This window comes from Leptinotarsa decemlineata, unplaced genomic scaffold, assembly GCF_025532065.1.
Source record: "Leptinotarsa decemlineata unplaced genomic scaffold, Ldec_3_MD MMD2_tig00026328_RagTag_RagTag, whole genome shotgun sequence".
Lineage (NCBI taxonomy): Eukaryota > Metazoa > Arthropoda > Insecta > Coleoptera > Chrysomelidae > Leptinotarsa > Leptinotarsa decemlineata.
The window spans coordinates 793,532-816,362 of NW_027412688.1; the positions used below are offsets into that span (position 1 = coordinate 793,532).

The window sequence follows — 22,831 nt, forward strand, 5'->3', positions numbered from 1 at the left end:
AGGATTATTTTCCCTTTTTCGTGTGGAGCGTCCACTTCTTTATGCAAGGGTGGAAAAACAACAGAAACGTGGAAATTACGGACGAAAACGGGAATACATTAGGGCTGAGAGGATTCAGTTTTTTTAGCATTCATCACCTTCTGTTACCTATATAATAATGATAATTCTTATAATAATGATAATTCTTTTATCATTTGCCATTTTTACACGAAACACTTGTTTTACCTAGCCATTTGATGTTTTTTGTTTACCTGAGTTTGTAATGAATTATCTCTAATTTCACCGACGTTTTGACAAAATCTCATTTGTCATTATCTAGGTGTTCTGTTACGTGTTCACATACACGGATCAAATACCCGAAAAACCAGTTCAGCATAGTTCTATCTGTGAAAACTTCAGGTTTAATATTCGATACCTTAACGGGGAGATGAGGTCAACTAAGAAGAAGAAGAACTCAGTTAAAACTCAACAACATTTAAGTAGTAGGTAGTAGAGAGTTTATGGACACTATCTCTGAACACGTAACGAATACCATTTTACCAGTATAGTAAGAAGTGAGTCGAGCAGGGTCAACAAACTTCTGAACACGTAAAAGCACACCTAGATAATGACAAATGAGATTTTGTCGAAACGTCGGTGAAATTAGAGATAATATCACATACACGGATCAAATACCCGGAAAAACCAGTTCAGCATATATATATATATATATATATATATATATATATATATATATATATATATATATATATTGAGTGCCTCTGAACAGGTGTGACCAAAATTTCATGAAAAAATATTCATTAATAACAAAGTTATGACAAGTCAAACATTCGAAAACTCACACAGCTAACAGTCACAATATATTATTTTTTTATGATTTCAACAATAAAGTGCCGCCTGATAAAAAAAAAACAAATAGCGTAAATATTTTTAATGAAAATAACGGAATTACATTCACACAATTCAACTAACAATGAAGCAAAAAATTTCAATAAACGTAACTAATAACTAATTATTGAAATGTTTCGATTCAGTGCAACAATTAATTCTAACTCATATTCTAGTAGCCTCTACTAATCCACCACGTATTTCGATACATGTGTCGTATCGTTACGAATGTTTCTGGATTACGTTCCTTAGTTCTTGAGGGCTAATATCTGCACATACCTGTCGAATTCTTGCACAAAGTTCATTTCTATCTCTTGAGCGGTTTTTGTAAACCTTTTGTGTCAGAAGTCCCCAGAGAAAAAAGTCCAAAACTGTGAGGTTTGGAAAATGTTCGTTAAGCCATTGCCTCACAGCTCTAGCATAATGAACTGAACACCCATCTAACTGGATAATTAAATTTGATCGTTCATTGATTGGCAGCTCGTGAATAGTATCCCAAAACTCTTTGTTTAAAAATTCTAGAAACCTCTGCGCAATAATGTTTTCCTCAAAAAAGAAAGGACCAATAATTCATTCGTTCAATATCCCACACCAGGCGTTGATTTTTTGGAAATACCTACTGGCTTTTACAGTTCATTACCCAGTTAGGATTATCCGCTGCCCAATAGCGACTATTCTGTGATGACACTACTCCATTTGTAGTGAAAGTGGCTTCGTTGGTATATAAAATATTTTTTAGGAAATTTCTATTGTTCACATATTCCCCTTGGGGCCATAAACAATATTCCATGCGTCTTGCTTCGTCGCCTTCTTGAAGTGTGTGTAAAAATTTTGGCTTGAAAGGTTTAATATTCTTCGCCTTGAGACATCTCCTAATAGTTTCTCGTGGAATATTCAAATCTAAAGTGGCATTCCTTATACTGGCATTAGGATTATTTCCGAAATAATCTAAAATGATTTGATCATTCCTGTCATTCCTGTTTCGTCTTTGTACAGGATTACTTTTTAACATCATTTTTGATACTGCACCAGTTTCATTGAATATTTTATTTATTATATTTACCGTACCGCAGCTAATACGAGGACGATCTGGATGTCTCTCATTAAATACTCTACAAACCTCTCTAGCACTTCTAACGTCATCTCCCGAAAGGCGTACAATTTCAATTTTCTCTCTTACGCTCAATTTTGCAGCCATGACACAAAATAATTCGAAGAACTGTACGGTGGATATTGTTGACAATAGTACACTTAAATCTTTCACTGTAATATCATTTCCATGGCAATTAAGATTTAAATTGAATTATTAGGTCTTAGTTTTAGTTAATTTGCGTGAAAACTTGAATGTAATTCCGTTATTTTCATTAAAAATATTTACGCAATTTGTTTTTTTTCATCTGGCGGCACTTTATTGTTGAAATCATAAAAAAAATATTCTCATGGCTATATCTGTTGATATAGGGTGTTTTTTGTAACTGTTAGCTGTGTGAGTTTTCGAATTTTTGAGTTGTCATAACTTTGTTAACAATGAATATTTTTTCATGAAATTTTGGTCACACCTGTTTAGAGGCACTCTGAATTCAGTGGCGTAGTGATTTTTTCAATAAAAATATCGTAGTATGTCCTGAAACTTTAATTAACATTTCAAATTTTGTCCCAAGGTATACCTTTCAGTACTTGACATTTCAAAAAACAAATTATTGAAATCGGTTCACAACTTCAAATTTTAGGGGGGTGTTTCCATTAAAAATGGGTCACACTGTATGTATCACTCAACCCACACTAATAACCCAACGTGATTGAAGCATATTTGTTCAAACAAAAAAAAAAAATTATTTGCTATAAGTATGCAAGAGATGTGTTACAGTAATAATTTAGAGTGCTAAGACTGTTACAAATTGTTGATGTTTAGTATTTTGATTTTATGTATTCAATCAAAGGATCCTTGAATTTTCCCACCGAACAAGACTGCTTGACCTCTACTGGCAGCTTGTCAAATTCTAGTAAACCAGATTGAAAAGTTGTGTTCATAGATTGCGAATAATGTGTACGAGAAACATATAGATCAATCAGTATTGCTACGTGTTGGATAATCATGAATTTCACTGATTGAAGTAAGAAAGTGCTTCACCAAATAGAATTTTGAAGATGAAAATCATAAAAGAATTAGAAAATTCTACCTGTAAGTGAGAGCCAAACTAAGACTTGATGCATAATTACGATAAGGGTGAGTCTGTTACATTTCAAAATAATTCGCATACCTCTATTTTGCAACTTTTGCAAGGATTCTATACTATTTCTATCGAATAATGAGATGGCACAGTGTACAAAGTAAGGTTGTTTTATCGTATTATAGACTGTTACACATGTTTGGAAGCTAAGATGGCTACTGTAACGGGTAAAGAAGAATAGTTTTTTTGCTATTTTACTATGTATGTATTGGAAGTGATCTTCAATGTGTAATCAATCATGAAACCAAGATTTTTTGAACAATCTGAATGGGCTCATCATAAATTTTCATTATAACTGACACCATGTCGATGCGACTGATTTTATATTGAGTTGTGATAATCCTTGCTTTAGTTTTAGTACAGTTAAGCTCGAGTTGATTACATATACTTTATTTACTCAATGTATGCAGACCACGGCTAATCAACACAGCAACATCGGATAATTAGATCAACTTTGAATTCCATTCGATACATATTTTGAACTGGCATATCCCACTGTCAGACACCTTTATAACTGCCCCTCAATTTTCAAATACTTTGTATGCAATGTATCGAACTGAATAACTTTTCCAATCAAGTTTCGCTGTACACGATCGATGTAGAGGTTTAACTACAATCTATCTTGTTGTCGATGTAAACTACAACCCAAATCCTGTTGCGCTACGTTATTATCCTAGGTCGCCAAGTTGTTCGATGAGGTAAACAAAGATGAAGCAATGTTTGGAAATGCAGTCTAGTTTGAAAGTGATTATACTTGTGATTGTTCAGAGTATACTAGTTATTTACGTTATCAATTTCTTTTTGTTCAAGTTTTTTCTATTTTAACAATACAGACAATTTTTCTGTATAGTTATAGTTTCAAATTAGACTCAGAACAAGACAATGAATAATAGTTTCAGTGAAATGGTATTTGATACTACAAATACCATTTCTAGTATAAAAAAATCATTCATGCTGTTAGGATCACATAAATGGGAAGGAAGATTCAATATAGGTTTTTTACTGTGAATATCGAGTTTTTTTAGTTTCAACCATAGATCTCTAGAGTTATTATGGTTATTATTAGAGGCAATGTTGAAGCCTGATTCGTTAATGAAATTCCATACGTCACCCATTGGTTAAAAAACTATAGATTCACCCGGAATCCAGATAAATCTCCGACACGCAGAAGAATAACGGCATTCCATCGCTTGCGGCTGTCTCAAATGACGGCGTGTCAGCGATCATCCAGCTGTAACGCTCATTCTAACCCCTTTCTGTGACATTCGTATCGAAAGCAACAGATAATGGGGGTTGTTCTATTGATTTCGAGCTCCTTGACTTGACCATTCTGAAGGCGGCGGCAGTGGAAAAACCTGCCTTTGTTCGCTCCAACTGTTACTCGATAACGGCGTTCGAGAGAGCCGAAAAAAGACAGACCAGCAAAAAAGTCTGACACTGAAGCAGCAGTTTCGTTCAGTCGATTAATGAGAGGTTGGGGAGAGAAATTTCTATATCGGACGATCAGCTGTTTGAAAGAAAGTGGAAGTGATGAAAAACTAAAAATGTTGTGGGGATTCAATTTTGAAGCAGGTGATTATAATAATAATAATCATTAGATTTATATTATTTGATCGGAAACATACATACTATATTGAATCCATTATGATAAGTTAACCTAATCTAACCTAACCTAACCTGCTATTGTAAAATGCTATTCATGTGTGTTTCCTAAATTATCTAATAAAATTTTCTTCGCAAGATATTCCGGAAAACTGTCATATGATTCGTGAGAAAGAACATGTTCCACAGAATCTGCATCAGAACCATTTCTCTAGTTGCAGTTGATCCTTCCAGGTGATGAAGGGTTTCGTAGAGGTATCGATTCGGCTCTTGCTCTATGAAGCTCTTCCACTGAAAGGGAATCAAAACCACGAAGACTGCAGCCTTTACTCCTGTCGTTCACTTTGACCCACCTCAGGATAATATTATTATCTACCGAGGCTTTGGCTAAATCTTGGTAGCACTGTAGTACTAGCCCTGAGGTAACACGTTGTCTGTTCAAGGCTAATAGAGCTTGTCTGCTGTCAGTGTAGATTGTTATGTTTTTGCCAGAAAAAACTTCTGAAACAACCCAGTATCTCTTTTCATAACTTCACAGTTATAATCCATTGAGACAGTCCATTTCCATACCAAACCACTTACCACCAGAGACATTGATGTTTATTTATCATTAACGATAATGCCAACATTTACTGCTTGAAACCTGATACCCCGGTAATAAGCGTATGTAATGTTTGCACAAAATTATTCCACGCGAAGGGCAAAGTGATCCTAATTAGCGCAAGGGTCAGACACGCGGATTCCATTCCTAAAATAAATTATGTAAAGAACTGGTACAACGGACTCAAATCGTTTTTTTCAGAGACGAATAAATATCAGGTCGTGGAGACCTGACGTTTTTGGTAACATATGATTATAATAATAATATTTATTAGCGGTGAATGTGGCGCAGTGGTAGCGCTTGGGCTTACGACCAGAACGTCGATCCTAACCTAGACCAGATATTTTTCTCGAGAGAATTTGTCCAGTTGAAGCTAGGATGATTCTGCATCCGTTGTATCTGTACCTGTATTTGTACCTGTACCTGTCCGAACCTTGGGGTACTCCATGACTAACAATCTGAAAGTTTGATGTTTTACCGTTCACGGAAACGCATTGTTTTCTATTGGAAAGTTAAGAACTAATGTGTTTCAAGTGAATTCCTCTAACACCATAATAGTTTAGTTTTTCCAAGAGAATGACAAGGCATAAATACGCTTAATTGTCATTCAGAAATAACTAAAATCAATTTCATACAAAACAAAAGTACAACAAAACAAGTTGTCACAAAAAAAGGTACATGAAAATTCATTGCACAAAAATAATTAAATACTGAGGCTTTTTTTCGAAATATTCACCAAGTGAGTGAAAACGTTTTTTCTGGCAGCCTTCCGGGAAGAACTCACTTCTCGAAAGTATGTACTTCCCGGACTTCTAGCGAATATAGTATATGCGAGGTAAAAATTCAAACTTTAATTTTGGTCATTGTCATAATAGATTTGTGAACTGGTACATTGCTTTGATGATATACTTGATGAAACATACTTTTTTCTCAGCCAACTACGGCCTTTTTTGCTTGATTTTTTGACTGAAGTGTTGCAGTAAGTTCGGATAATACTCGCCGTTGATAGTCAATGCGCATCTCAAAAAACCGATACCATGACTTTGCTTGCAGATGAAACCGTCTTTGCCGGTTGTCCCTTTTGAGTCCACTTTTTTATTGTTCTTTTGATGTTTCATCCATGGTTAAGAAGAATTCTGTTTTGTTGCTGTGAAACTTCGCTAAATACTCACTTGAAACTTTCACAGCACTGAAGTTTCGGATAAAGAGTTTATTGTTATTCGACAAATAGGTCACAATATCTAATTAATAGAAAATATAACAAACAAAGAACTAAATCTCTTAATCGTAGTTTTATCCCTATCAACAACTCTAATAAATATTGCCCTATTCCTTATTTAGGTAAAGTTTCACAAGATATTTCAAATATTCTCAGACGGTACTGTAATAATATTAATTTTTCTTTTTATACTATGAATCTTATTTCCAAATTGAGAGTCAATACTGAAGATAAAGTACCAATCTCTCATAAATCAGGCTTAACAGAATTTCTTGTTCACCACCAAATTGTTCCGCTCAGTATGTTGGACAAAGTGGTACGAGAATCGAAACAAGAGTTTTTGAACATGTTAAACTAATTGATAATTTCAGAAACCTACACTTAGGTGAATATAACACAAAAAGTTCTCCTATCACATTCTCAATTACAATCACAGTTTTGATATTGCTTCTGATTTAGATATTTTACATGTTTGCCAAAAAGGCACTTTACTCAATTTACTTGAAATTTTTGAAATCAACTCTGCTATTGATAACCACAATGTTATTTCTCTTAATGAACAAGAACAGCTTGATTGCAAAACGTTTTTCGTTGTGTCCTTGTTCACCAATTTCCTGCTGGAAGATTCTTTGAGAGAGATACCCAACCTGTTTCCTAGTGATATTGTCTGACTCTTCAAGACCTGCCTCACGGGAAGTTACTTCCAATGGAGAGAAGATTTCTATGAGCAATTAGACGGCATAGCGATGGGAAGTCCACTCAGACCAGTGATAGCCAACTTCTTCACGGAAAAATTTGAGAAGAAGACAATCGATGCTTCGATGACGTGGATGACACCTTCATTATCTGGAGGCATGGGAAGGACAGACGGAACCTATTTCTAGAACATATACATGCTCAACACCCTAGCATCAAGTTCACCGTGGAGACTGAACAGGCACAACGAATAGCTTTCCTAGATGTACTCGTCGAAAGGCGTGGCACAAGACTGACCACCATCCAAGTCAAAAGCAGGGAATTATCAACACCACGACGGAACGTGCCCATAGAATATGTGAACCGGAACACCTACAAGAAGAATTGGAGCATTTTCAAGTGGCTTTAAGATCGAACGGATACAGTATAACCGAGATCAATAAGGCCATGGAACTGAAGACTTATACAAGTCAAAATAGGGAGGAAACTCAAACGGTTGCACGTGCATTTTTAGCGTACATCCCTAGGGATGTACGGGGACAGAATCGGAAAAATATCAAGGAAGCATAACATAAAAACTGTTCAAGTCCACCAGGAAAACCAGGAAAACAAAGCCTGAAATCTGAGACGGACAAAAGAGATCCACTATCAGCTGCGGGCGTTTATCGTGTACCATGTGTACCATGCACGGAAAATTTTATATCGGTACTACCAAAAGATCCATGGGTACAAGGCTGAATGGACATCGGAGAAACTGTAGATTAGGTTAAATAGAAAACTCGACAGTAGCGGGACACGGGCTTGGTAATACTGTTTGAAGATGTGAAACTACTTGCCTCCGAGCATGATTACTATAGTCGGCTTGTACAGGAAGCCATAGAAATCCATAAACATACGGAAAACCACAACAGAAAAGAGGAGGCGGTAACGCTTAACCGAATTTGGAATCCCATACTGAAAGATGCTAAGGTGGCAACAGTGCAATTCAATATCACGTCATCAACATGTCATAAAACTTCGGCCAATAGCAACGCATCAACAAGAGAAGCGGACTACCCGAATGAAGATCGTAACATTATTAGATTAGATTAGATTGATATGGGGCTTCTGTGCTAAACAGCCACTACACTGCGACCTTTGCAGGTCTATTGTGTGTGTCCTCATGTATGCTAGAGTCCCTTGTCTAGGCCCGTCCTTGTAACTAGACTCCATAGGCCAGACCTCAAGTTCCCCACATATTGAGAGGGTTGTGGTTTTTCCTCCCCAAATGTTGCAAACCTTATCATTGACAGACCTTCGCAATAGCATAGTATGTGTACGGAGGTTTCCTCATCCTCTTGGCAAAGCCTGCATAGGGCTGTGTCTGCCAGTCCGATGTTGTTCATGTGTTTGTTGAGTCTACAGTGTCCCGTCAATAGCCCGACCAGAACTCTAGTTGATCGCCTATCCAGCCTTAGAAGGTACTCTGTGAATTTTGGCTGTTTAATGAACTCTTTGGCCTGTCTCATACCCGGCGCCTTATTCCACTATTTTTGAGATTGTTTTTCCTTCCAGTTGCTGTTACAGGTTTTTCGCAGCGGTTTTGCTGTACCACAAAAGGGTTCTGGGCCAATGAGGGAGAGTCGGGCTCCTTCTCGTGCTAATGAATCAGCCTCTTCGTTGCTCTTGTATCCTGTGTGGCCTGGTATCCAGGCTAATGACAGTCTGTTTTGACTACCTAGTTCTTGTAGCTTTTCTAGGCAGTTCCAGACCAGTTTGGAATTGACCTGCATGGAGCTAATTGCTTTTATAGCTGCTTGGCTATCAGAGTATATTGCAATAGTCTTTTCCTCAAACTCTTGCCTCAGTAACTCTTCTGCGCAGTGACGTATTGCTGCTGTTTCTGCCTGGAATATCGTCACTTTTTTACCTAAGCTTAGCGAGACTTTTGTCTTTGGTTTAGTTATATAGATTCCTTGCGAATTTGCCTCTTGCGATAATCGCGAGGTCATCGGCATATCCTAAACAATCCATGCCTTTGGATTTTAGCCTCATTAGTAGTTCGTCTACTAGGATAGCCCACAGTAGGGGCGATAATACCTCTCCTTGTGGACACCACTTGCCAGCTCTCTTATATATCTATCTATCAGTCTTTCCAGTGTTTTGAGCAGGAAAGACATTAGACCAATTGGTCGGTATGATTTGGGCGTCATATCGTTTACCTTCCCTATCTTGGGTATGTAGATGATTCTGCCTTTTTGCCATTGATTCGGTATGTATCTCATGGCTATGCAAGCTGGACTACCCGAATGAAGACCGTTACATCATTACTGAGGATGTAATTTTGGCGGAAAAATATGAAACTGTCAAATCATCTACTTTGTGGAACATATACTATATGTTCGGAAGTACCATCTCAGTGAAGAAACATTGAACACATAGCCACTTTTCGAAAGTTTATAATCAATATGCAGTGAAATATAAAGTGAAATAACTAGTTTCCGACTGAAAGTTCGGTTTCGGTCGAGTTTGGCAAAAAAACGGGTTTGGGTTTAGTTTCGGTTTCGGCGCCAAACCTGCCGAAACTACGACCGAAACCGAAACTGCATTCGGTAGTTCCCGCGCTGTGATCGGTCATGTTCGGCGCGTTGAATTTCATACATTCGACGAAGACATTTTGCCGCTTCCAGGTGCCTAATCATGTCGTGACTATTGTGATATCAGGTATCAACTCAAATAAATAATTTTATGTTTAACATTTTTGAAAACCCATCTATAATATTCAAAAGAAGAATCTACACCTACTCAAATGAACACCTTACCTATTTTAAGTATTTTCAAGGTGCAATTAATATTTTTTTTATGTTGATTATAAATAAGTAAAAATGTCGAAGAATGCATAACTTTGTTATTTAAAGATAATAGTTATTTATGTATCAAGGGAATTAGGAGGGCCTTAATTACCGATGGCAAAGTTTGCGTCCCGAGGGCCTCTGGCCCGAGGGACAGCAATTGCCTGAGGTTATTAAGGCTCATTAATTCCCGTGGTACATAGATAATTTTATTTCTGACCGATTTCAATAAAATTTTGTTCATTTTTGAAACGGAAAATGTACCAATTCATTACCTTCCCGGTATATTTGAATCAGGTACCGTTGATTATAGTAGAGTTTTCTTGTTGCTAGGTTGTTGCTATGTTACTTGTTTATAAACAGAACTTTGTTATCAAGCTGTGTTTGCGGTGAAAACATGTTTTCTACCCCAAATATAATGGAGGATATTTCGAAAAAAGCTGAACAAGCAAGAGAATCATTAATTCCATCGAAAAGTGAAGCCGTATACCAAAAAGAATACAAGATATATCTGGACTGGCTGACACGGAAAAATGTTATGCCAAAAGATGTCACTGAAACTGTATTTCTGGCATATTTTCAAGAACTGGTAAGGAATTTTCTATGTTTTTCGGTAGATTTGGTAGTGATTGTGTTTATTCGTTTCAGTCAGAAACGTATATTCCGAATTCTTTATGGACTAAATGGTCAATGCTAAAATCGATGGTGACTATACATGAGAAACGAGATATCACCAAGTTCAATGAACTACAGGCTTTTTTGAAACGGAAGAGTGAGAGTTATAAGCCGGAAAAGTCTGCTGTTTTATCTCCTAAAGATGTTATCAGATTCCTAAAGGACGCTCCTAATGATATTCATTTATTGCATAAGGTAATTTTTTTCTTATTTTCCTTTTTGTGTGTATTTATTTCCTTTTTTTTTGTTATAGGTTGTTTTGATTATGGGTTATTTTGGAGGATGCAGAAGTCAGGAACTTTTGAATATGAAGATATCGGATATAGAGGACCGGGATTCCGTTATGGTAGTGAACGTACCGGAAAGTAAAACTGGTGTATCGAAGAAATTTACAGTTGTGGATGAAAAAGAGTTCTCCGCTTTGCCTTTATTAAGACTTTATATGTCTTTGCGTCCTAAAGGTATTGAACGATTTTTTTTGAGCTTCCGACAAAATAAATGTACATCTCAGCCAATTGGAAAAAACATGTTTGGGAAAATCCCCAGCAAAATCGCAATGTATTTAGGATTGCCAAACTCATCTTCCTATACGGGACATTGCCTTCGTCACACTTCTGCTACTGCTCTAGCCAATGCAGGAGCAACTATGACTAACTTAAAAAGACACGGAGGTTGGAAAAGTTCCACGGTGGCGGAGGGGTATTTGGAGGATAGCATCGAATTGAGAAATAAAACGGCGCGTATGTTGTCTACTTTGTCATCAGAAGAGGCAGGTACCTCGACTGTAGTGAACAGAAGCTCCAGCCATACAAAAGAAGAAATTGTTTCCAGTGGCGGAAGTAATTTTCAGGGAACATTTCAAAATTGTACATTTATTATTTGTAATGACGTGAATAAATAAAATATGGTTCAGTTTTCATTTCTATTTATTTTTACTTGTGAAAGGTAGAGGGAATTATAAAATCTATAATGTCCCAAGGGAGTTATGACCCTCTTTATTGATAGCGTAACTATGACGATATAAGCTTATAATATCCCGGTCAGAAATAAAAAAATAAAGACTGACTGATTGTAATAACGTTTACTTCATTTTTCCCTCAGAACATAATAATTTTAGGGAAGTTTCGGTTTCGGTTTCGGTCGAACCTGAGACCGTTGCCGAAATTTGCTTTTCGGTTTCGGTCGCAAAAACCAGTTTCGGTCGGACACTAGAAATAACGAAATACTTTACTTGTTATAATTGGAAAGGCAATTTTCGTATCGCGGACTGCTGTAAATATTAGTAATACTGATTGTAAACTTGTATAATGGGAATTGACAATGAAAATTACCCGAATAGATATTAAAGAGACTATTTCCAACTCAACAAACCGTCGCCTGCTCACTGAATGGATAATTCACAATCTGCATGCTTGCTGACCTTAATATCGAATTGAAACTGATAATTATTCCTCCCAAAGGAACATACTGATAGAATAATTGAAGTAGATTTTTTCGGATCCTCGTTAAAATTCCAATCTCGAAAGACCAGCATTAAAAACTTCAGAGGATAGGCTGGATGGCATGAGTCCTAATTTGAATTTTGTGCCCCGGTCTTATGAAGTTATATCATACTGTTATAAAAGCTCGCAGAATCGTAATTGAATTCTGTTTCATTACAAATTTGATTCACTATTCAGTCGGAGTGTCTTGTGAAGGAAACAAGAATGGGTTGTACAAAAAGTATAGCAATTCTCTTTACGGTCTGGAAATCGAATTGGTTAGAAATGGTAAATGTAGAGTGAGAGAAGAGGATGTCAGGCAATATAACCGAGATAGTAATAATTATTCAAGCGGAACAAGAAACGTAGTGTTACGTTTTTTCTCGAGGGTTGGCTGATAATTGACTACACTAAATTAATCAAACTTAACTTTATTTCATTTTAAATACAACACACACTTCAACTAAAACAACAATTTTCCGAATGTCCATCGCTTCACTAGATCGCTTCGCGTACCGTACTGTAACTTCCACTTGACTGTCTCCATATGATAGATAGATAGATATTTATTTCACTACGGTATATAAAGGTACATTAGTAGCAAGTCGGTGGTACAGCATGTAGATGAACATCATAACTGAACATAAAACAGTAACAGTAAATTATCGAATAAAATATACAGAAAAGTAATTGAATAAAATGTAGATACAATTTCACAAAGAAAGTAAACATAAAATGATAAACATAGTGTATTAAAAAAATTCTTCAAGCACTGATGTTGTGGAAATATATTCCTCCGTACTATAAAAACTTTGTTTAATTAGATAGTCCTTGATGCGCTTTTTGAAACTTGGCAGGGGTAAACTTATGATACTAGATAGCAGAATATTATATAGATTACCATCAAGTGAGTTCTCAAAGGATTTTTGTGAATTGAACCGGTGAAGTCTCAAAAGATTAGCTCCACGAGTGTTATACCCATGAAATTGGGAGTTGGTCTAAAATTTATCTATGTTCTTATGTATTTCCAAAAGTGTCTAATATATAAAGATAGATGGTACCGTCATAATGCCTAGTCTTCTGAAACATGGCCTGCATGAATCACGGAAACCTACGTTCAAAATAATTCTAATGGCACGCTTTTGGAGCGTAAAAACTGTTCTGACATTGGATTTACCCCAGAGCAGAGTTCCATAGCTAACGTGAGAATGAAAAAATGCATAATAAGCTGAAATAAGAGTCTCTATGTTAACAAAGTTTTTCAATTGTCGAAGAAAAAATAAATATTTCGAGAGCTTCTGGTTCAATACAGTTTTGCCCACAGAAATATTACTATTAGTCAAGAAAATCATTATTTGTGTTTTTTCCTTATTAAGTTTCAGTAGGTTTGAATTGAACCACGATTCAGCTTGTCTTTCTGCAAGTTTCATGACTGACAGTTGTTGTCAGAGCACAGGATCGAAGTGTCATCTGCATAAATGACACATGTGTAAGGTAATAATTCATAGGAGAGATCGTTGATATAAATTATGAATGGAAGAGGCCCCAGCACAGACTCTTGAGGAACTCTGAGCTCAATCGGCTGTAGATCAGATATTCTGTTGTTGCCTAGATCAACAAGCTGTTTTCTATTCATTAAATACGATGAAAAAAGTGAAAGTGCTACACCTCTGACTCGATATTCTTCAGTTTATGTAACAAATTTGAATGAGAAACGCAGTCGAATGCTTTACTCAAATCACAAAGTGTCACAGCACTGTGATGACCCTTTTCAAAACCATCAACTATATCTCTCACAACCCGAGCTACTGCTTGAACAGTCGAGCAGGACTTTTGGAAACCGTATTGGTTAGTGTTCAGAAGATTGTTTACTTCAAAATAGAGGTATAACCTTTTTTTAGGATTATCTCGAAAATTTTTACAAAAATGGGAACGATGAAAATGGGACGGTAGTTTTCAGTAAGATTTTTATCACCTTTTATGAAAATTGGAATGACTTTACTGATTTTAAATTTATCTGGGAAACGTCCTTCGCTAATACAAGAATTGTAAATAAACGTAAGAGGTTCCATCACTTATGCGCATGTTTCCTTTATGATCTTACTATTAAGTTTGTACACATCAAGGTAATTGGAGTTTTTTTTGTATTTTGCTCCACTGCGTAACTTCAGCTTCATTATCTTGTGAATCCAGACTTAGATGAAGAAGGATTTTGATATCGAAATATTGGGTCGTTTAAAAGTTTTGTCCGTTTTTATGAGAGTAGTTTAAACTGTAACATCTCAGTGGATATTTGTTCACTTCAATCGAAATAAGCGTCAATTGAATCTGTGCTCTTTTGCCAACGAAACACGAGTCGATAGATTCTGCCTGTATAACAATTGCGTACTCGGGATTTGATGAAGTAGACGAAGAACGTTTTCGCCTGGTCCTGATTGGTTATGATTGGCGAAGGTTCTACCGGTAAGAAATTTATCGAAGTGCTTGAAAAAATGGTGAAGGCTGACGAGAGGTCTTGGTAGTATGATGTCGTGTAGACGTGCGTTATTGTGGAACAGGATCGGATCTCTTCTATTGAACTGTGCCGGCTGCTGCTGATCCAATTTTCGGTACATTTAGTCGATTCTCAGAACAGAACATTTATTTCCGTGAAATACTACTTACATGAATACGTACACGTTTATAATAAATACACTGTTTCCATTTATTGCGGTATTTCGGTCTAGAAAGGCGTGAGGAAACTATTACCAATTGATATGATTTCTTTAACCTAGAGGGTACAAGGTATACAGTGTCATCCCCAAAGTATGCACCATTTGGGAAACTTATCTATTAAGGGTTTTTCGACAAAAAGTTATACTTGATAAAAGTTTGTGCATCCCCTAAAACTAAACATGCATCAACAAAATACAGTACAACACATGTAATATACGAGGAACCTTCAAATATTTGATTTTGTGACAAAAGTAAAGTACTCTTTGAATTGAAGGGGTTATATTTTTAGGAGTGATTAATTTTTGGGAAAGAAAGTTTTTGGATTTCTACTACTCCATCTTGATACCAAAAAAGATGAGGGAATCTTCCAAAGAAAGGAAGGAAGTAATCAATTTGAAAATAAGTAACTCTATACATGGATGTGTAGATCATGCAAAGAAGTAACTTTCAGACACAAACTGAAAAAAAGTCCTCCTGAAACAGCTACTTTCATATAAACATTGAATTACACGAAAGAAAAAAAATCTTTCGAAACAAATACTTCTAAATGAACACTGAATTATACAGAAGATACTTTTCTATACTCAGTTTGTATTTCAAACATTCGTTGTGGAATAAAAATCAGATATCATTCACATGAGTTCTACTTTAAATGAATGGTAACAAATTGCACTTACATGGAACACTGTCATCCTCACTGGTATACATCGATGTTTCGCCTTAAGACACTTGCCCCAAGGCTCTTCAATACGAAATTTGATAACATTATAGGAAATACACACAATTCATTCATGAATTACTTTTTTGAATGTCACGGAGTAAGCTTGATCTGCTTATGTTATCGATGACATCGTAATAGCATTCATTCACATATATGATTTAATCCCAGCCAAGAGGAATCTTATTTGAATTGAAGAGGTTATATTTTGAAGAGTGATTAATTATTGGTCAAGAAAGTTTTTGGCTTTCTACTACTACATCTTGATACAAAAAAAGATGAGGGAATCTTCCAAAGAAAGGAAGGAAGTATAAGTAACTCTATACATGGATGTGTAGATCATGCAAAGAAGTAACTTTCAGACACAAACTGAAAGAAAGTCCTCCTGAAACAGCTACTGTCATATGAACATTGAATTACACGAAAGAAAAAAAATCTTTCCTCATCTTTTTTTGTATCAAAATGGAGTAGTAGAAAGCCAAAATTTTTCTTTGCCATAAAGTACTCCTATTTTAAAAAAATTCAGTTGTTCAGTATTGAAAAATACATCTAGATTTGAAGTCTTGGCCATCTAAGTGGACTTTTATTTTTTTACCAATTTTTTAAAAAAATGGGTAAAAAATAAAACTTCACTTAGACGGCCATGACTTCAAATCTAGATGTATTTTTTAATGCTGAACATCTTTTCTAAATAGCATTTCCCGAGATTTTTCAAAATCAAATATTTGAAGACTCCTCGTATATTACGTGTGTTGTACTGTATTTTGTTGGTACATGTTTTGTTTTAGGGGAAGCACAAACTTTTATCAAGAATAACTTTTTGTCGAAAAACTTTGGGGATGACACTGTATAACAGTGGTAAAAATGAAGAATAAAATGTATCTGCAGTATAGGGTTGGTTCCAATGATAATCATAACATGTAATGAATATGAATACTATCAAAATTGTACATATTTGAAATAATAATTCGGGCCATAATAGATGTACTATTTCAGGTATTTTCTAACTTCACGTTTGATTCTTTTTCAGGAAAGTGATCTGAAGTTGTCAGGAATTTTATTATACACCCTAATGCTTGTGTAAAGTGGCACTTTTCTTGATCTAGCGTACCTGCATGTGTGTAGTATAATATCCTGATTTCTCGTTGGATAGAAATGTACGTTCACAGGTCTCGTCAGTTCGATTCTCCTCTTGTGAATAGGAATCTGCTGTGCTTGTTTGGCCGGTTGCAGAAAGTAATAGTGACCCACCATGTAGCAACCGTGTTTTATTTTGGTGGGTTTTTGATTTCAGTGTTGCCACTTTTGACACACGATGCAGGCAAGATGACTTCAAGGTAGCGTTTTGGGTTTAACCTTGAATGACCTTCATTTTCTCCCCATATTTTTCAACAAGGTGGCTTTGACCTAGAAAGAACTCGAGCCAGTTACACGGCTTTCTTGACGTTTTGAACATACCCGAAACAACGTGGCAAAGGTGACTTCCAAGGATTGTTTTACGTTTGACCTTCAATGACCAACAACTACGTCACACGATCACGTTGGAATAGTGTTTTTAGTATGACTTCAAACAACCTTGATTCTCAACCTTGAACAACCTTCAACTGGGTGGACGAGGCGGCTTCTGGACTTCTTGCTTTGACTTTGAACGACCTTCAGTAACATCACATTGAGAACCAAAGCGCTGGATGATTGACCATGAACACCAAGCTTGTGGTAAAAAAAGTAGCCAAGTTCTATAAATGTTCGGAAGATCACAATTCCACATTCAGTTTGAATAACCCAACATATTCGAATACATGAGCGAAAGTAGTGTAGCAGAGTGACAGAGAGTATTATGTCAGGAGTATATACAGCAATCCAGGTTGAACATATTTTATATTTCCATAACAACTATTCTTGTTGTCTGATTCATTTTTCATGACACATGACCATCCGATCCGAAAAATGATAGTTTTGTTTACGCAAAAGCAAAGAAAATCATATCTCAAAACGTGACAATTTCTGCGAATCGTTTAGGACGTGGGGCATAAACTTTTCGAGCTCGTGACCTTTCTAATACATTTAAAACCATCAAAAACCACATGGGATATGACGGCCAGTTCTCCTGCCATCCCATGGTCCATAATGTTCTATCTCTGTTTGGCAAAGCCTAAAGCGATGCCAATGACATGTTTGGTCTGATGAAGTTGCTTGCAGCACCCTCCTTAGCAAGAGAGTCAGCAGCCTCATTGCCTTCCAGGCCAGTATGGCCAGGAATCCAGACCAGAGACAATTTGTTAAGTCTATCTATCGAGAAGAGTCGTTTTTGGCAATTTGCTACCAATTTAGACGTTGCTTGGTAGGAGCCAAGAGCTTCCAACGCCGCATGACTGTCCTAGAGTATTTTTATTGACTTGTGTATGAGGTTGGATTCTTCCAATATCCCGCACAAAATTCAATAACGTACATTTCCGCTTGAAATACAATCGCATATGTTCCTAGGCAGGTCGATATATCTGTTCTGGGTCTGCGACTGAAAACAGCTGCACCGGAACCGGAAGATATTTTTGATCCATTAGTGAACCAGAAACTATCTGCTCTTAATATTTCCTTCTCCCGGAGGATGTCATTTACAAATATTAGAAACAATATTTGGCCCACTATTGGTCCTTGAAGGACATCTACCCTGATGTCAAGATAATCTGAATTACAAGTGGTCACTGTTTTCTTAGTTACTCCTTGGAAGACTAACATACTAGGGACGTGCGTGCAGATAAGATTTTATCCAATACAGACAAAATCGAAGAATCGAGACAAGTGTTCCAGCAATCCATAAGATTTTTGTATGACTGTAAGAAAGGTCAGAATCCATGTGTCCAAAACACTTAATTTTGTACGTAGTGCTCTAATGAAAGTTCCTCGGTTTGAAGTATTATATTGTCTATGGCCTTCTGCCGGTCTCTGGTCTTCCCAAATATGATCATGCGTGACTTGTTAGAATTCAGTCTCATGCAGTGATTTGAGGTTATTATTCAATAAATGTTCTTGGAAGTTTGATACAAATTTGTATTTTCCACATAGGTATGTATTTTGAAGTTACCAAAAACTCCGTTGAATCCTGAAGTATAATTAATAAATAGTAGTGGGACAAGAATTGAACCTTGAGGAACTCCATGGGAAACATTTAAATCATCGGAGGCGCGATGTATCATTACTATACACTGAATTTCATTGAATGAAAATCATCTTATTAATTCACATGCATTCTCACAATGAGATAAAATACATATTAATAGAAAATCTTCAGCAGTTTTCAAAGAAATGTCTATTGTTTGGTTAGTTGAAAATATAATATTTTGTGTGGCGAGCGTGGAGATTGATGAACGACCCTTAGCAATAAGAGTCAGTCGAAGTTGCCTGTAATAACATAATTCAAGCATTCAAACTCCAACTCATTCGAATCTTTTCCAGGAAAGACTGGCGTCTAGACCGCAGAGAGGATTGATGAAGGGTAGACATCAATTCCGCAGGCGATTCAGCTTGCAGCCGTCCTTTCTCAAAGAAGAACCAGAAGAAGAGAAACACATCCCAGCAAGGTATACTCAATATCCTGAAAAATTAGCTATTCATATCTGAGTTTGTAGTACCCCAAGACACTTCACTTGGTCCCATTCTCTTTACTGTCTATCTAAATAACTTGGTTGTTATACAGTGTCACCATTAAAGTGCGCACCATATGGGAAACTTTTTTTTCGAAAAGTTTCAATGAAGTTTAACTTCGGCACTTGTTTGTGCTTCAAATTTAATTTAAAATGATACGGCCAACTGCGACCCACTGACGTTCAGTGTTTGTTAAATTCAACTTTTTTTTTGAAAAGAGTTGAAAAAGTGCATTTCTAGATCGAATTTAACAAAAAGTTACTTGAAAAAGTTGTGTCTACGGCAATTTTATATCCATTTGCCAAATTTTATGCAACTAGGATAAAGTTAACGTTTTGCTTATTTTTGACAGATATCCCCTTTATTTTAAAAAACAAGTTCGGTTAATATTCATCAATTCATGTTTAAATAACAAACTCATCATGGAGTTTAAGTTTTCTGATACATTTTTACTTATACGAACATTTTTAGAGAGAAATTGAAAATTTGCTATAAAAATTTTAACATGACTGGTGCAAAGTTTCAATCACTTGGCTATTTTCTTAAACAAACGTCAGTACCTTCAATTTTGAAAGAGCAGACACAACTGAAAAACTGCAATAAGTATTAATAAAATCACTAGAGTTGAAATTACATTAAAATTTCAATATTCAGTATTTACAGATTATTTATAAATACTAACTAAGGCGGTAAGGATGCTTAATCACGTTGAATAAAATTTTTAAGTTGGTCTTGACAAACAAAATGCATGCTATGGTAGTGTCAAGTTGTTGATTTTTAACAGTTATTGTTGCAATAATGTTGTCTCTTCAGGAAAGAATAGAAATAGTTTTAATATGTGGTGAGAATACACCATACCGGCAAGTAGCTAACATTTTTAATGAACGACATACAGGAAAAAATGTTCAACATACTACTGTGTCAAGGATAATGTCGAAATTTAGAGAAACAGGATCCGTAGCAAATCAATTTAAGAAAAAGCACACTCCAAGTAAATATGATGAGGAGGCCCAACTTAACATTTGTTTAAAAGGTATTGAACACGGGCAAACGAGCATAACCGATATTATAAAAAATACCGATTACAAGAGAGAAAGTGTTAGAAAATTTTTATTAAAAAATAAATTTTGGCCTTACAAGCCAAAATGTATTAACACATTAAAAGAACGAGATTTTGATGTCCGTTTGGGGTTTTCATTCTAGTTTCAAGGAGAGAGAAGAAAATGTAAAGTTTCCGTATAAAATTTTATGGACAGATGAGGCAACGTTCTCTTCTAATGGAACGGTAGGTTCTCAAAATTGCCGATGGTGGGCCCAAGAAAATCCCAATTTCACAGTTGAATGTGGTGATCAGTATTCCTTTAAAACTAATGTATGGTGTGGGATACTTAACGACCAAATAATTAGGCCATTTTTCTTTAGGGAAAATTTATCATCCGTCGGTTATCTCAACCTATTGAATAATGAGGTGAGTGAAGTTTTAGATAATATGCCTTTGAATATTAAATACGACCTATGGTATCAGCTTGATGGCGCACCAATACATCACACGGTTGCTGCAAAACAGTCCCTTCAACAAATTTTCAGAGGCAAAGTTATTGAACGTAACTGGGAACATTATTGGCCACCTAGATCACTCGACTTGATGCCTTTAGACTTTTTCTTGTGGAGTTACCTGAAACAAAAAGTGTACCGAAGTATACCATTTACTGACATACACCATCTGGAAAATACCATTCGCGAGTGCTGTGCAAATTTGATAAAATGCAGTTACAGATGTCAGCAGAAGGACCATAATTTGTATTGAACGTGGAGGACGACATACTGAAATGTAGGCTATAAGTGTTTGATAACCTCATTTAGATCAATAACTAATTTTTTGTACCCATTTGTATGTTCTATAATATTATTGTTGTTCAACATTTATAATAATAATAATAGTTCTATCAAAATTATTTGCAATTTTTTTTAGTTGCCTCTACTTTTTAGAAATCAAAGGTTTGTTTAAGAAAATAGCCAAGTGATTGAAACTTTGCAACAGTCATGTTAAAATTTTTATAACAAACTTTTAATTTCTCTCTAAAAATATCCGTATAAGTAAAACTGTATCAGAAAAGTTAAACTCCATGATGAGTTTGTTATGTATACATGAATTGATGACAATTACCCGAACTTGTTTTTTTTAAAATAAAGGGGATACCTGTCAAAAATAAGCAAAACGTTAACTCTATCCTAGTTGCATTAAATTTGGCATATGGATATAAAATTGCCGTAGACACAACTTTTCCATGTAACTTTTCGTTAAATTCGATCTAGAAATGCACTTTTTACTGTATGGGATATCTATATACTATAAATAGTTTTATCTTCCTTTGAAGATGATCACTTGGAGATCGAAACACGTGTCGAGGTGTTGAAAATAGCGATTTGGTGTTGGGAAAAAACTCCAGTAATATTCTATAATTTAACCATGAGTCGACTTACGAATGAACAACGCTTGCAAATTATTAAATTTTATTATAAAAATTCATGTTCGATGAAGAAAGTGCATCGTGCACTTCTTCCAATTTATAGGCAGTTTCGTCGGCCTACTGAGGGAGCTATTCGGAAGCTTGTGACTAAATTTCGAACCCAGTTTACATTATTGGACATTAAACCACCAACACGCATACGTAGAGTGAGGACCGAAGAAAATATTGCGGCTGTATCCGCCAGTGTTCGTGATGACCGTGAAATGTCGATTCGCCGCAGCAATTGGGCCTCTGTTACTCCACTACGTGGAACACTTTGCGAAAGGATTGGGGTGTAAAACCTTATAAGATACAGCTGGTGCGAGAATTGAAGCCACACGACCTCCCACAACGTCTAACATTTGGTGAATGGGCGCTGGCAATGTTGGAGAAAGATCCACATTTTCATCGAAAAATTGTGTTCAGCGACGAGGCTTATTTCTGGTTGAATGGATACATTAACAAGCACAATTGCCGCATTTGGAATGAAGACCAGCCACAAGTATTGCAAGAACTACCGATGCATCCCAAGAAAGTCACTGGTGTGGATTATGAGTTGGTGGCATTATCGGGCCGTACTTCTTCACATACCATAATGGCCGGAACGTTACTGTGAATGACGAGCGCTATCGTGTGATTATTGACGAGTTTTTGTTGCCCAAAATGCAAGAACTGGACATGCCTGACATATGATTTCAACAAGACGGTGCCACATGCCACACTACACGCGAAACAATGGCCCAATTAAGAGCCGCCTTCGGTGAACAGTTCATCTCACGTTTGGGGCCCGTCAATTGGCCGCCTAGATCGTGTGATTTAACGCCTTTGGATTATTTTTTGTGGGGTCATGTTGAGGCTCATTTCGACAGGGATGAACCAGCAACGACTGACGCCTTCGGTGAACCGTTCATCTCACGTTTGGGGCCCGTCAATTGGCCGCCTAGATCGTGTGATTTAACGCATTTGTATTATTTCTTGTGGGCTCATGTTACGGCTCATGTCTACAGGGATAAACCAGCAAC

General features: G+C 36.3%; 2 protein-coding genes and 1 long non-coding RNA gene across 5 annotated transcripts in view; 2 read left to right on the forward strand and 1 right to left on the reverse strand.

The window, feature by feature from the left end:
- The window catches only part of LOC111514514 (ras-related protein Rap-2b), a 135,605-nt gene that overhangs the window by 89,031 nt on the left and 23,743 nt on the right, over positions 1-22,831 (forward strand). For 2 of the 3 annotated variants that reach the window (XM_023170753.2, XM_023170754.2), the window contains exon 2: positions 19,111-19,235. In XM_023170753.2, the coding sequence (XP_023026521.1) occupies positions 19,144-19,235 (92 nt within the window). In that variant the 5' untranslated portion in view covers positions 19,111-19,143. Of the gene's footprint in view, positions 1-4,579; positions 4,692-19,110; positions 19,236-22,831 lie in introns of those variants that run through there. The other variant, XM_074182095.1, reaches the window with a different exon arrangement.
- Positions 8,764-9,234, reverse strand: LOC141485543 (uncharacterized). The gene has a single exon (XM_074182387.1). The coding sequence runs from the start codon at positions 9,232-9,234 to the stop codon at positions 8,764-8,766; it is 471 nt and encodes a 156-aa protein (XP_074038488.1).
- Positions 10,133-11,662, forward strand: LOC141485507 (uncharacterized). Its single transcript, XR_012467250.1, has 2 exons — positions 10,133-10,657; positions 10,717-11,662. It is a non-coding gene; the product is annotated as an uncharacterized lncRNA (long non-coding RNA).